Here is a 13,243-nt window from a genome sequence, read left to right as displayed (position 1 = left end):
AATAAGCAGGAGTGGAAGCACTGGTGTTGCTAAATTTACCTTGTACATCTTAGGAAATACAATAATGAGCTTGCAGTGACTGGAGAATTGATTCTGCATTCTCAACTGGGAATAAACAGGCAGGTCAGCACAATGTCCTTTTCCTTTATTCCTTCCCCAGAATGATTGTGTGCAACCAAGTGATGAAATATATTCTGGATAAGATAGACAAAGAAGAGAAACAGGCAGCTAAGAAACGGAAGCGAGAAGAGAGCGTGGAGCAGAAGCGGAGCAAACAGAACGCGACCAAGCTCTCAGCTCTGCTTTTCAAGCATAAAGAGCAGCTGAAAGCTGAAATACTGAAAAAAAGAGCACTTCTGGACAAAGATCTGCAGATTGAAGTGCAGGTAAGGACAGAGTCTCAAAGGCTAATTTGATGATAAGCTGGGGAGAGTATCTCTGTGTTAATCTTTGTTTACTTGGTGAGATTTTAAGGAAATTTACAGGAAGAAGCTATTGGTTGTGGATCTCTGCAAAGCTGCTCATATGTCCTTTGAGGGCCTCTTGGTTTTCTTCTGGACTGAAATTACCTTCTTTCATGAAACAGCTTCTGATAAGTTACAGCCAGTGGGCCATTGTAGCCCAGGAATGTCATCCCTTAATAGTATGTGAATTGTAGGTTCAGAACATGAAAAAATGCATATTGAAATGGATTTAATTGTTTTCTTTTGGTTACGCTTGGGGATTTTTGCCTAGATTTTAACCCTGTCTTGCAATAATCATATGAAGTGCCTCCCTCTATTTATTCATTTAATACACTTCAGGAGGAGCTAAAGAAAGACTTGACTAAAATTAAGAAAGAAAAGGAAAGAGCCCAGGCAGCAGCTGCTGCAGCAGCGGCCGCAGCCGCCGCGGCCGCCGCCGCTGCCCCACCAGCACCGCCACCAGTGCCACCAGCACCGCCACAGCTGCCAGCAGCCAGTGTCACCTCCTCCTCCTCCACCACTGTCCCCGTGCCAGTCTCCTCCCAGAAGAGGAAACGAGAGGAGGAGAAAGATTCCTCGGCTTCCAAGTCCAAGAAAAAGAAAATGATTTCTACTACCTCAAAGGAAACGAAGAAGGACACAAAGCTTTACTGCATCTGTAAAACGCCTTACGACGAGTCCAAGTGAGTAGCGATGCCCCAGCCCCTCCTGCATGTGCTCAGCTCTAGGGTTAGTGTCAGCCCTTAGTGCCAGGTAGTGCTAGAAGTGGAGCTAGGGGCAGGTTATTGCAGGGATCACCGAGGTGTAGAGGATAAAATCTCTATTTCCACTAGCAGTTGCAAATATTAACATACTCGATTGATACTGTTCCTGTGCGTGGTTTATACTTTACTGTTTGCATGTCTCCATTGTGTGACCTTCCTGTCTCACATGCACATACTCCTTTCTTTTTTTCCCTCCGCTCTGTTACTCTTTCTTTTGCCGTTTTGCCTCTGCCTCAGAAGCAAGTGACAATTTGGTTTGAGCAATTCCTTCTGAAGAAGTAGTTGATGTTCTTCAGAAATAGCTTCGGTACCGTCTTCCAATAAATGACTTTTTTTTGGTAAGGCTGTACCAGTAAAGGGGGCTCTGAGTCACTGGACTGCAGTTCACTTTGGACAATGTTTCAGGGAGAAATGGTTTCCATGTGTTATTATTTGTATGCTAGGGTTGATAAAAATGAATATTCAAGCATTTGACAAAGTGAAAACTGCAGTTCTCTGTAGTTTGATTCTGACTGTGAATAAGGACAAGTATGTACGCTGTGTACAGCGCTTGTAAAGAAATGGTGAGTGCTGGAGTGGAGAATCCAGAGCATTCCAGGGGATAGTGTTACATGTTGCTGCTTAAGGTGACATGTTGCAGCTAGAGGTGACTAACAGCAGTAGTTAGTAATGGTTTTCTCACATCTGAGAGCTGTGTAGAGATGTATGTACAATAAATTTCACTTCAGGCCAATTCCGAGTAAGTGTCAATACCCAAAAGTAAGAACTGGTACCATTTGATTGTACTTTAAGGGCTGATAACAGGGAAACCATAGATCTGGAGTGATGCATTCACTCCATGGGTCATGGTTCCTTGTTCCATGTTTAGAGCCAGGACTAGGGGACCTCTTGAGGTTCCTTCTAGCCTTGTTTGGGTTTTAATTATGTCTTTTAACAAAGTTGAGATATTTGAGGTGTTTTTCACCTTGGTTTTGAGTAGCTCTGACCATTGCACTATGACATCGGTGTGGGAAATGGGGCTGCTCCTTGGACTGCCAGTGCTGCAGAAAGAGCAGAATGATGCTCTGGCTGTTATGTCACTGTCACCTCTGAGATGTCCCCAGCCTCACTTAACTTTGTGTCTGTGTCAGGTTTCCTGTCACCCAGTGTACTTAGGAGGGACCCTGTTCTCTGATTGTGATACCAGAGGTTTGTGTGTTACTGCACCTGGACTTAGTGAGTGAGCAAAGGGATTTGTTTGTCAGACTTTGTGTTGACTCCCGTGGTCATAGAGTGAATTTTGGTAGCTTGAATTGAGAACTGTGCTTCAATGCACTGAATAAAACTTCAAGAAAAAGAAATGTTAATAACTCAGTAGGATCCTTAGCAATATGATTGAGCTCTGCTGCTTTGCTTTTTGTGAATTTTAAATTTGATGTTCCTACAAATGATGTCTGTACTGTTGAAGTACATAATCTTTTTGCTGTTTGGAAAGGAATTAGCCAAGTTTTAAAACAGTTTTCTGAGAATTTTTTAAAATTTTTTTCTTACATATGTAGGATCGTCCTCTTTGTGCTGGTGTCTCTTTTCTACTTCAGAAAAGACAGGTGTGCTACTTGAAAAGCCAAGTTGTGGTATTTTATGAATACCCTCTGTGTTTTCTTTTGTGCTGTGCATTGTATTGCAGATCTCTTATGTTTAGTTCTCATTCGTGATTCTCCAGGATTATAGGGATTTGCTGATACTGTTTTCAAGGATGGTCAGTAAGGATATCTTTCTGAGATTCCTACTGAGATTCCAACTTATTTGTTAAATCATAATGTGGCACCTGCTCCACATTCCAGTGGCAAGGTTTAGCATCTACACCTGGATGCAAATGTGCTCCCACATCACCAGGAGCAGCCACAGCCCCCCTTGGGAAGGGGGTGCAGGCTGAGTTGCTGAGAGCTGTCAGAATCTATGTCTGGCCGTTCTTTATGGAAATTGGGTTGTGTGATATTTATTTTAGGATTTGCCTGACTGAAAAAACAAAAGAAAAGGCAGGATCTGAGCGTCCAGGATGTGTGCAGAGGCCCAGGAAATCAGAGATGCTTCCTGTGGAACATGGGGTAGCTGCTGCCCTGTTGGTGCTGTGGTGTCCCCAGGCTGACAGGGTGGCAGGAATTCCTAGAGCAGCACCTGGCAGGGGGTTGGGATCTCCAAAATCAAGAGAATGGAGGTTCTGAGTCCGCTTGCTTTTGCTTAGGCAGAGAGAATGGATGTGAGCGTCGCCCATCTGGTTGTCACTGGCCATAGGTGTGTTCTGAGAGATCCATACACGAGTTACAAACATCCTGGCATAATATTTTACACTTTTGTCACATCATTCTGTGCAAGGTCCCATCCCCATGATTCTGTCCCTGGTTCCCTTCACTTTGTGTCATACCATACCTGGTTCTGTCACACAGCTGTGTCTGAGACGAGACATTATTCACTCAAAATCCCACTTTGTCACAGTTTTAAGTAGTTTATTATCAGTTTTTCAGTGCACACCCCTCCAAAAAAGAAACCACCAAGATTTGAAATTGACAATCATGCCCTAACCCCATTTTCTTTGGTATCATGTTACACCAAGACGTACCTACACACTGCTGGTTGCATGTTCTTGTAGTGTACTCGTAACTCCTAGTTGGTGTTTGCGCTTTGCTTTTGTTTTTTAAATTAACTGAGACCTACATTTTCAAACCTTAAGGAAATGTTTCAGTGGCTTTTGAGCTGCAATTTTGAAAATGTAAACCTTTTCCTTTGGCCTTGTCTTTTTGTGCCTTTGACAGTTTTTCACACACGCCTTGAAGTCAGTAGATTTTTAGCCCATAGCTTTGTCAGAGTCTGGTTACATATTAATATGTACATATTAATACATGTGCATTTTGATGAATTGTCAAATTAAAATTGACCCAAGTGACCTTACTGCCAGTCTAGCTGCAGCATGAGATGTTAGTTTGTAAGGAATAGGGAGCAGGGAAGCTGAGACAGAAGGTAGCCCAGCATCAAATGCATCAGAGAGAAATGCAGGGAAAAGTGCCATGCCATTTGAAATGACAATTACATTGTCATTTTCATTGTGAACACTTTTAGGTTCTATATTGGCTGTGATCTTTGTACTAACTGGTATCATGGAGAATGTGTTGGAATCACAGAAAAGGAGGCTAAGAAAATGGATGTGTACATCTGTAATGAGTGTAAACGGGCACAAGAGGGCAGCAGTGAGGAGTTGTACTGTATCTGCAGAACACCTTATGATGAGTCGCAGTGAGTTCGGATAAGAACCTCTTATTCCATGTCTAGGTAGCAAAACTGCTCTGACTGTGCTTTCCTGTTCCTTGCAAAGAGTAAAAAACGAGTTATTCTGCATATATTGTATTCATTCGTAATACAAATTGCTTTCCAGTAATTGTCTCCCCCCTCCTGAATGTTTCTGTTCAGTAAATGTTTAGGAAAAGTCAAGTCCCTCAGGGCAGTCAAAATGTATTGTGGTTTTTATTTTTAACAACAAACTACTAAAACACCATGTACTTTAAATTGGGATTTATTTTCTTTTTTTATTTTATTTTCTTTAACAGGGGATGGTTAGAAAGACTAAAAGACAAACGCTATATTTAGTGGATGTTTTTGTGCTTTAATCTGATCTGGCTGGAGAATATAATTTTAGTATGGGGGGGTATATGGTTGGTATATGATCATATATGTGTGAATTATATGCATCTTTTACTGTAAGGCCTTGTGTCATAGAATACTCCCTCTGTATTCAGTTACAAGGCTGAAGCTTCCATATGAAAAGTGCTTGTATGGAGTGAAACAAGCCCTAGTTGTAGTCCAGTTTGTGCAAAATGCATCTTGAATTGGTTTGGATACTGGCTGGGTGAGGCTTCTGGCTTTACACTGTTCCTTTCATCTCTAAAGCAGAGGAATTATTTTTGAAATCTTGATTTCTCAAAGTATAAAATCTAGGAATGTGTTTTGAAGTGATCTGTAAATACAAAAGCAGTTGGAGTAGAATTTGTCACTCTGAAATCTGACATTACCTGTTGTCTTTAATCATGCCAAGTATCTGCTTGTGTGCAGGGGATGGCAGGTCTATGTGGTTAAATGGAAGCTGGATTGGAGCTAGATGAAGGCTCTGACACCTGGTTTGGCTCTTGCAGATTTTACATTGGCTGTGACCGATGCCAGAACTGGTACCATGGGCGCTGCGTGGGCATCCTGCAGAGCGAGGCCGATCTCATCGATGAGTACGTGTGCCCCCAGTGCCAGTCCACAGAGGATGCCATGACTGTGCTCAGCCCCCTCACAGATAAAGACTATGAAGGCTTGAGGAGGGTCCTGCGCTCCTTGCAGGTGAGGATGAGGATGGCAGCACCAGGGAGTGTGACAGACCCAGTGGGTCTGGGAGGAAGGGGGAATTTCTCCTTATTAGCTCTGAAATTTGGGGAATAGCAAAGCTGTGCCAGCTGCAAACCTGCTTGGTGTTACTGTGCTGAGGAGTACTTACAATAATTAGTAAATCACTGCTCCTGAGTGGGTGAAACTAAACAATTCCTGCAGTGAAAGGCTTTTAAAAGAAGCAGATTTAGAATCCCAAAATGCAGAGTGGGAGCCCAACTGCACAGGGCATGGAAGGTGCAGTGTTCTGTTCTCAGATCAGTTTGCTGTGGGTTGTGACCACACTTCCTTGCTTTATTTGAGTGTTACCAGATTTCAGGAGTGTTCTCACAGGGGATCATTCTCAGCATGTAAATGATAGCATCCTCATAATAAGAATTATGTAGACTGTCTGATATTTCTGGTTTGTCTGTCACTCCCAAATAGGCTTTTCTGCTACAACTATAAGGAATTTTTAAGAATTCTGGTAACATTCTTAAAATTATGATAACAGAAATCCTGTAAGTAATACTTTGCATTGTCCTGTATTTTACATACATTTATAAAAGTGTATTAATTTCAGAGTACTTGAAAGCACTCTCAGTAAATTCATTCCATACTTTTCCATGCAGCCTGTTCAGCACAGTATCCTGTTATGTCTGAATTTCAGTTTCCTGTTTTTAAGCCCAGCTACTGGGTCACTGACATTTAAAACTTTACCCAATCATCAGATGAGAACTGGTTCCTTTTCATATAATGCTGCACTTCTTCCTGAAATTCAGCTCCAGACCCCAACAGATAAAAGGATGAAAATATTTACCTATTAGTAGTGCCTAATTTAACTTTATTGTATGTTTTCCTTCTCTCCTGTTTCCTTGCCAGGCTCACAAGATGGCATGGCCATTCCTAGAACCAGTAGATCCCAACGATGCCCCAGATTATTATGGTGTCATCAAAGAACCAATGGGTAAGTGCTGGTGAGAGCAGCCCCAGTGAGGGGCTTTGGCCTTTGGAATAGCAAGTTATTAATTTAATAATAATTCATTTCCTGCTGACCACTTCCAGCCATATTTTGCAAAATACCCAGGTTAGGCAGGTGAAACACTGTGATTCTCACTGGTCCATTCAGGAGTTCATGAGGGCTGTTTTATCTACTCTTAGCCTGACTCCTTCACCCTAAATGCTGCCAGTCTAACAGATGAATGTGGAAGTCAGTGCAGCAATAGGAGAGAATTCATGGTTTCAATTTCTGTATTCAAAGAGGACTATTTTTTTCTGTCTTTGTAATGAGCTCCTCCTCCAAAGGTTGGGATGTGTACTCCAGAGGCTGAGGAGGAGGTGATGCTATGGGAGTGTGACATGCACCTTAAGATGAAGTTCAAAATTATCTTCATCTGACTTGATAGTATAGTAAATTTTGTATTATGTGTCACTTGCCTTTAAAGCTCTAGGGAAAAAAAGGATTCAGATGTTGTGAATGTGGGCAAAGTGGAAGGGGAGATGCTGCAGCTTTCCAGTGCTTTAATTGATCTTCTTAGAGCTCACCAGTTAAAACTGGATAAGCACTTGCATGTGAAACCTCCTGGGAAAATCTACCTCCTGACAGAAATGGTGCTGGGAATGTTATTCCCTTCCTTACAGTATTGAACCAATACCTTTCCAGATCTCTAAATGAGAGCCAGTGTGTCATTTGAGCTTTCTCACCTCTCCTTACTCATCCTAGAAATAGGAAAGTTCAGTTTAGTATCTTGGCAAAATGTTTTGGTATTTTGACTGAAAATAATATTTTGTTTAGGAATTGTGTCCTTTTCCTGTTCCAAAGTTTTGGACTGTGCTGTTATGACAATGCTGAACAACTCTAATTCCATGATGATGGGTTACAGTTTATAAGGAAAGCTCAAATAACAGTATGGAGCAAACAAAAGTGGATTTAGCCCTTTCTGACTTAAATAGGAGGAGAAGACATTTGTAATACAAGTAAATTTGAATAAAATACACCAGATAATGCAGATCTATCTGCAGTTGTTTGCACACATTCTGGCATCACTGGTATTTCAAAATAAGCACCTCAAGGCATTTTCCAAGGGCAGATAGTTGTTTTTCTGGCTAAAAGTGCCACTAGACATTTACTATATTTATATTTGACAGGTTTTGTTTCTCTTCCTGTTTTTAATTGATATTTGCATTAGAACAGGACAATTACTACTCACATCACCATTTCTGTCTCCTTAACACGTCTGGTCAGTAAGGATGAGAGCTCTGGCATTTTGCATGACCCTGCACTTGAAATCTTTCATCTGTGCCATGTGTAATGTGCACATGCCCACAAGAATTGATAGCTCATTCAAGGCAAGGCAGGAATTCAAAAAATAATCAGTAAGTGATGGCTGGTACATGCACAGGGTACCTGGATCCTGCTTGTCTGACCTTTTCCCTTCATTTCTTCAGAAAAAGTGGGAGCTCCTTGCAAAGGTTTTCCCTGGTCATGGTGATTCTTGCATCTTATTGAATTTACCTGCACACAGCATATTCATGCCTAAGGGTCTCTTCTGAGGGAGAGCTGCTGCTGTCACCAAACCAGAATTCCTGGGCAAGCCTCTAATCTGGATAATGCCTTGTTTCCCACAGTCTTGACAGTGTAGATTTCTGTTTAGGATGAAAGTCTCTCATCTAAATAATCTTTGGTTTCTTTGAAGACCTTGCTACCATGGAAGAAAGAATCCTGAAGCGTTACTACAAGAAGGTGACGGAGTTTGTGGCAGACATGACCAAAATTTTTGATAACTGCCGTTACTACAATCCCAGTGACTCCCCTTTCTACCAGTGTGCAGAAGTTCTCGAGTCTTTCTTTGTACAGAAACTAAAAGGATTTAAGGCAAGCAGGTAAGCTGGAGTGTTCCTAACCACAGGTGTTGTGCTGGTCCCTGAAATCTCCTTTCTAAGCTTATCTTGTATTTGCACAGGGATTTGCTGCTCCATGCGCTTTCCTGGAAAATTTTGTCACAATTACAGCTTAAATATGATTTCATGAAGGTTACTTTGGAATGTTTATTCAAAAGGAGCTGTTAAAAATTTGGGTGGGATCATGAATTTGCAAAATTTGAGTGATACTTCAACTCATTGCTGCAGAAAACTTAATAATTTCTGATCAGGGCAAATGCTGTGTCTTAGCTGTGCTGATGTTCTACTCTGCAGTAAGTACTTCTCATGCTAGTAAGAGACAATCCTGCTGTGAAGCTTATAATCCAGTGAAAGAAATTAAAATACTTCAGTGTTACTTCTTCTCTCATCTTTTTATCATTACCACCTTTGAAACAGGAGAGTAAGTAAGGTTTAAAGTAGGGTATGGAAAATGAAACCTAATTCAAAAATTAACTTTCAAAATTAAGTTTAAATTTTTTTTACTGAAGAATGGCTGATACAGAGTGTTTCCCTTACACAGACATTCCTGAAAAAGAATATCCATTTTTCTTTCCAGTTCAATGCTGTAATAATGATTTTGTCAGGTAGTTTTCAACCCATGTTTGTGTCACTGCCATTAGCTGGGTCCCCAGCACTCCCTGTGCTTGCACACTGATTTCACTGCTGCATCTTTTTTGTTCTTGTTTTTCATTTATACCATCCATCTTCTTTCTTTTCTTGCAGATTGTGATATCTTTAGTCTGAACTTTTTAACTGGAATCAGAACTGGATGTTGGGGTCACTTTCTTTTATTGTACAATCCAATGACATTAAACTGCCCTAAAAATCCAGATCATTTGTCTAAAAAGTAAATGTTTTTTCTGTTGCCAGCAGTCACACTGGTGAACATAATTGTATTAAAAAAAAAAAACTTGTTCCGTTCCTCAAATACTGTATTGAGAAAAATGAAAAATTCATCATGGAAACCTTGTATTTTATTGTTTTAGTTTAAGTCACTAATAAAACTGAATGTCAAAGAGGAGTTTTGCTGAACTCTGCTTAGAAAAATGTGATTTTAACATGCCTGTTCAGTTTTTTCCTATTAAGTTAATCCAAAGACTTATTGAATAAATTTAAGCAAAGTGGACCTTATTATAAATATTAAAAACTAAAAATGTCTTTTTTCTTTCCTTTTGATGGACTACTATTATGCAAACATGTGAGTAAAACTGATTTCAGGCATTTTGGAATATCCCAGTGACAGACTGCATTTTACAAGTACTGAAATATTTGTATTCTGGAGGAGAAAATGGGCTTAAAATTCAGAGCAAGAATTATTATTTTTTCTGAAGGGGAAAAAAATAAATGAAAGCGACATGGTGGTGATTCCCTTATTGTGATTTATTTTTGGCTACACCTTGCAGCAACTGTGTTCTCCAAACTGAAGGGTGCTTAATTCTTCACTTTCTTCTGTATTCTGCAGGTCCCATAACAACAAACTGCAGTCTACAGCTTCTTAGAGTTCAGCGTGTTAACCAAACACACGAGCAAGGATCTGGTTGTCTGACAATTTTTAATTAAGGAGCCAGATGTTTTTAGTCAGGTTATCCTGACAAGACTCGATGTAAACTGCGTTTTTATTGGTCACAACAGTCAAATTATATTCTTGGCTTATTTTGTCCAAAGGACAAAGAAATAAAAATCAGCAGCACCACTTTCTTGTCAAGATCAAATTGTTGTACTATTGTGGCAGAAGCAGGAAAACTTTGTTTTGTTGAAGGAGAGAGAGAGCAAGAAAAAAGATACAGTAAATGGGGTCACGTTTAACTCCATGGAAATGCCACGTCTGTTCTTCAGTGAAGAAGCTGGTTTAAAGTCCACACAGAAAACTTTGACTGTATTTATTTATTGTTGCAAAAAAGACGCTTTTTTATTGCTGCCCTCATTTGTCAGCTAATTATTTTTTCTTATAAAATCCAGCCCTGGTTCCATGTAATCCATTCTGTATCTTAACATGATTCCTGTAGGTAAAAGTACAAGAAGACCTCTAGATGTCTTTTCTTTCTATGAAAGGAGCTGCTATGTACACATGTGCACACACACAGGACTGGGAATCAACAAGGAGTTTATCATTCATGGTAGATAAAAACAAGCTTGCATAAAATTTGGGCTGAGTGGTCATGGACTACAGACTCTGTTGCCTTGAATATAACAAACAGTACAATTTGTCATTTACTCTGCACCAGACTGAACTGAGTAAAATCTATTTGAAGGTATCTTGTTTGTAAACATTTGTCAGATTCTAATTTTTTTTTTCTTTTGTATTAAAATTCAAAATATGGATGTATATGAAACAAAATAAATGGAGATCATTGTTCTCCCCACAGCAGTAGGTGTGTTTGAGTGTGCGCTGCCACGTGTGTGAGACACTCTGGGGATCTGTGCAGGGATTGCCAGGAGCAGGGGGGGGAATGGCCAAGGAGTGGGACCCAACCCCATCAGACATTGCCACAGGGTGCCTGAAGGATGGGACAGGGCAGGAGCTGTTTGTGGTTCCAGCCCTGACTGTCCAGGAGGGACAGGGCAGGAGCTGTTTGTGGTTCCAGCCCTGACTGTCCAGGAGGGACAGGGCAGGAGCTGTTGGTGAGGTTTTCCTGCCCTGACTGTCCAGGAGGGACAGGGCAGGAGCTGTTGGTGAGGTTTTCCTGCCCTGACTGTCCAGCTGGGACAGGGCAGGAACTGTTTGTGGTTCCACTCTGTTATCTCCATCAGACATTCCCAAAGGGTGCCTAAAGGGCTGTCCAGCTGGGCCAGGGCAGGAGCTGTTTGTGATTCCAGCCCTGTTTTCCTGGTCAGGCATTCCCATAGGGTGCCTGAAGGACTGTCCAGGTGGGACAGAGCAGGAGGTGATTCCAGCCCTGACTGTCCAGGTGAGACAGGAGCTGTTTGTGGTTCCAGCCCTGTTATCCTGTCAGACATTCCCCCAGGGTGCCTGAAGGACTGTCCAGCTGGGCCAGGACAGCAGGAGCTGTTTGTGGTTCCAGCTGGGCCAGGGCAGGAGGTGTTGGTGAGGTGTTCCTGCCCACTGGAGCTCAGTGACCTTTGCCAGGTGCTCTGGGATTGTGGAGTGCCACCTGTAGTTGTGTCCCTGGGGGCTCCTGGGCTGCCCTGAGGGGTGAACTGGAGCCCAAGAAGATGCAAACTGCAGATGAGGAGGCTTTTCCTTCCCTGTGTGTGACTGACTTGCTCTGGTACCGGTCTGTAGTTCCCAGCCCTGGTTTCTCTGCAGCTCCTCACCCACCTGGACCAGCTTTTGCACTAACTCACAGTCAACTTCTGTTCTACAGTGGTCTGGGGTTTATCTGATTTATGGATCAGCTCCTTTTGGGTTTAACCTCACACCTTGCTATGCAAGAACCTTCTCTGTTATTTTTCTTACAAAAGATGTTGCTACTGACCACCCTTTCTTACACTTCCAGCTCAGGTGTTCAGGTTCTTCTGGGGGGATTTTATCTACTAAAAACCCGTGTGTTTTTGTACATACAAATGTTGTCATTTAACCAATCTGTGAAAATTACTAATTGTTCAGTGTGGAAACAATAACCCATTTATGCTTCTGAAAGTCAAAGAAGAGTAGTTGCATTTAGGTTATGTTGTCCTTTGACGTTTTAAAAAAATGCTGCATATTGTAAGCATTGTGTTTTAATGGGACAAGGAAAAATCTCACCTTTAACAGCACTGGGACATATCCTGCATCTCATCCCAACTTCTCAGCATTTCTGTACTATTTATTCATACCTAAATCCATATTGACATGGTTGAAACCTTTCCTACCTGTAGGCAATAGATTGCTGTTTTTAACAAATTGTGGCAAACTGAAGAGTACTTTTTTGTACCTTATAGGACACATCATCCTAGACAAATAAAGTAATGTGTTTGACATGGATTTGGTGGTGTTTCTAATGAAACATTGATAATGTTCTTGGATATAGGTCTTGGCTTTGCCAGATCATATGTAACTGTGAACCAGTTTGATTAGGGAAATAATCCATCCATGCAATTGAATGCTGCTGATTAATCACCCAACCCAACCCATTCTGTGATTCCATGGGAGCCTGTTTCAGTGGGTTCAGTTGCCATTGGGCAGGTCAAGGTACTCCTCTGGATTTGCTAGTGGTGATGTTTTATACTTAAATGGTGTTACAGAAAATAAATCACTTGTAATTAATCCCCACCTGCCATCAAGCATAAAGTTCATAAGATTTGTGATCTCTGCTCAGTCCTTGTCTTCTTTGTATTTTATAAATTATTACAACAGTTGTTTTGAAATGGTCATATGTTGTAAGATATTGATAATATGAGCTGTGCCAGCTTGATTTTCCTTTTCTGTCTCCTCCAATTTGAAGCAATTATCCTCAATCTCTGTTTAGTTCATGCAGAAATTAATGGAGATTTAAAGTACAGTAAGAAGTTGGGCTTACCAAAAAGCCTTGAGTAAACTCCTGGACAGATGGGATGAGAACAGTTATTCCCTTACACCCAGATTTCTGTGTGGTGGCAGCAGAATTTTCCATACTTACCCCGCTGGAAAGGAAATTACTGACTGTGAAGTACCAGAATTGCCATGGCAGCTGTTGAATGTGAGTGCCATCCCATTCCCAGTGTGGTTATTGCTGGGAGGGATTTGGAATAGCAAGTGCAAGACTGGAAATCCTCTCGATCTGGGAGTTGGTG

The 13,243-nt window shown here is 41.3% G+C and overlaps 1 protein-coding gene across 8 annotated transcripts in view; it reads left to right on the top strand.

Annotated features, from left to right (window-relative positions):
• Positions 1-10,898, top strand: part of BPTF (bromodomain PHD finger transcription factor) — a 54,683-nt gene extending 43,785 nt beyond the window's left edge. For 6 of the 8 annotated variants that reach the window (XM_054516841.1, XM_036394391.2, XM_036394386.1 and 3 more), the window contains 7 exons: positions 161-386; positions 804-1,147; positions 4,325-4,498; positions 5,392-5,584; positions 6,491-6,575; positions 8,305-8,491; positions 9,993-10,898. In XM_054516841.1, the coding sequence (XP_054372816.1) occupies positions 161-386; positions 804-1,147; positions 4,325-4,498; positions 5,392-5,584; positions 6,491-6,575; positions 8,305-8,491; positions 9,993-10,029 (1,246 nt within the window). In that variant the 3' untranslated portion in view covers positions 10,030-10,898. The remainder of the gene's footprint in view (positions 1-160; positions 387-803; positions 1,148-4,324; positions 4,499-5,391; positions 5,585-6,490; positions 6,576-8,304; positions 8,492-9,992) is intronic. The other 2 variants (XM_036394392.2, XM_054516842.1) reach the window with 1 other exon arrangement.
• Positions 10,899-13,243: the final 2,345 nt, after the last annotated feature.

This window comes from Molothrus ater, chromosome 19 (genome assembly GCF_012460135.2).
Source record: "Molothrus ater isolate BHLD 08-10-18 breed brown headed cowbird chromosome 19, BPBGC_Mater_1.1, whole genome shotgun sequence".
NCBI classification, from domain to species: Eukaryota; Metazoa; Chordata; class Aves; order Passeriformes; family Icteridae; genus Molothrus; species Molothrus ater.
This window is presented reverse-complemented; position numbering and strand designations above follow the sequence as displayed.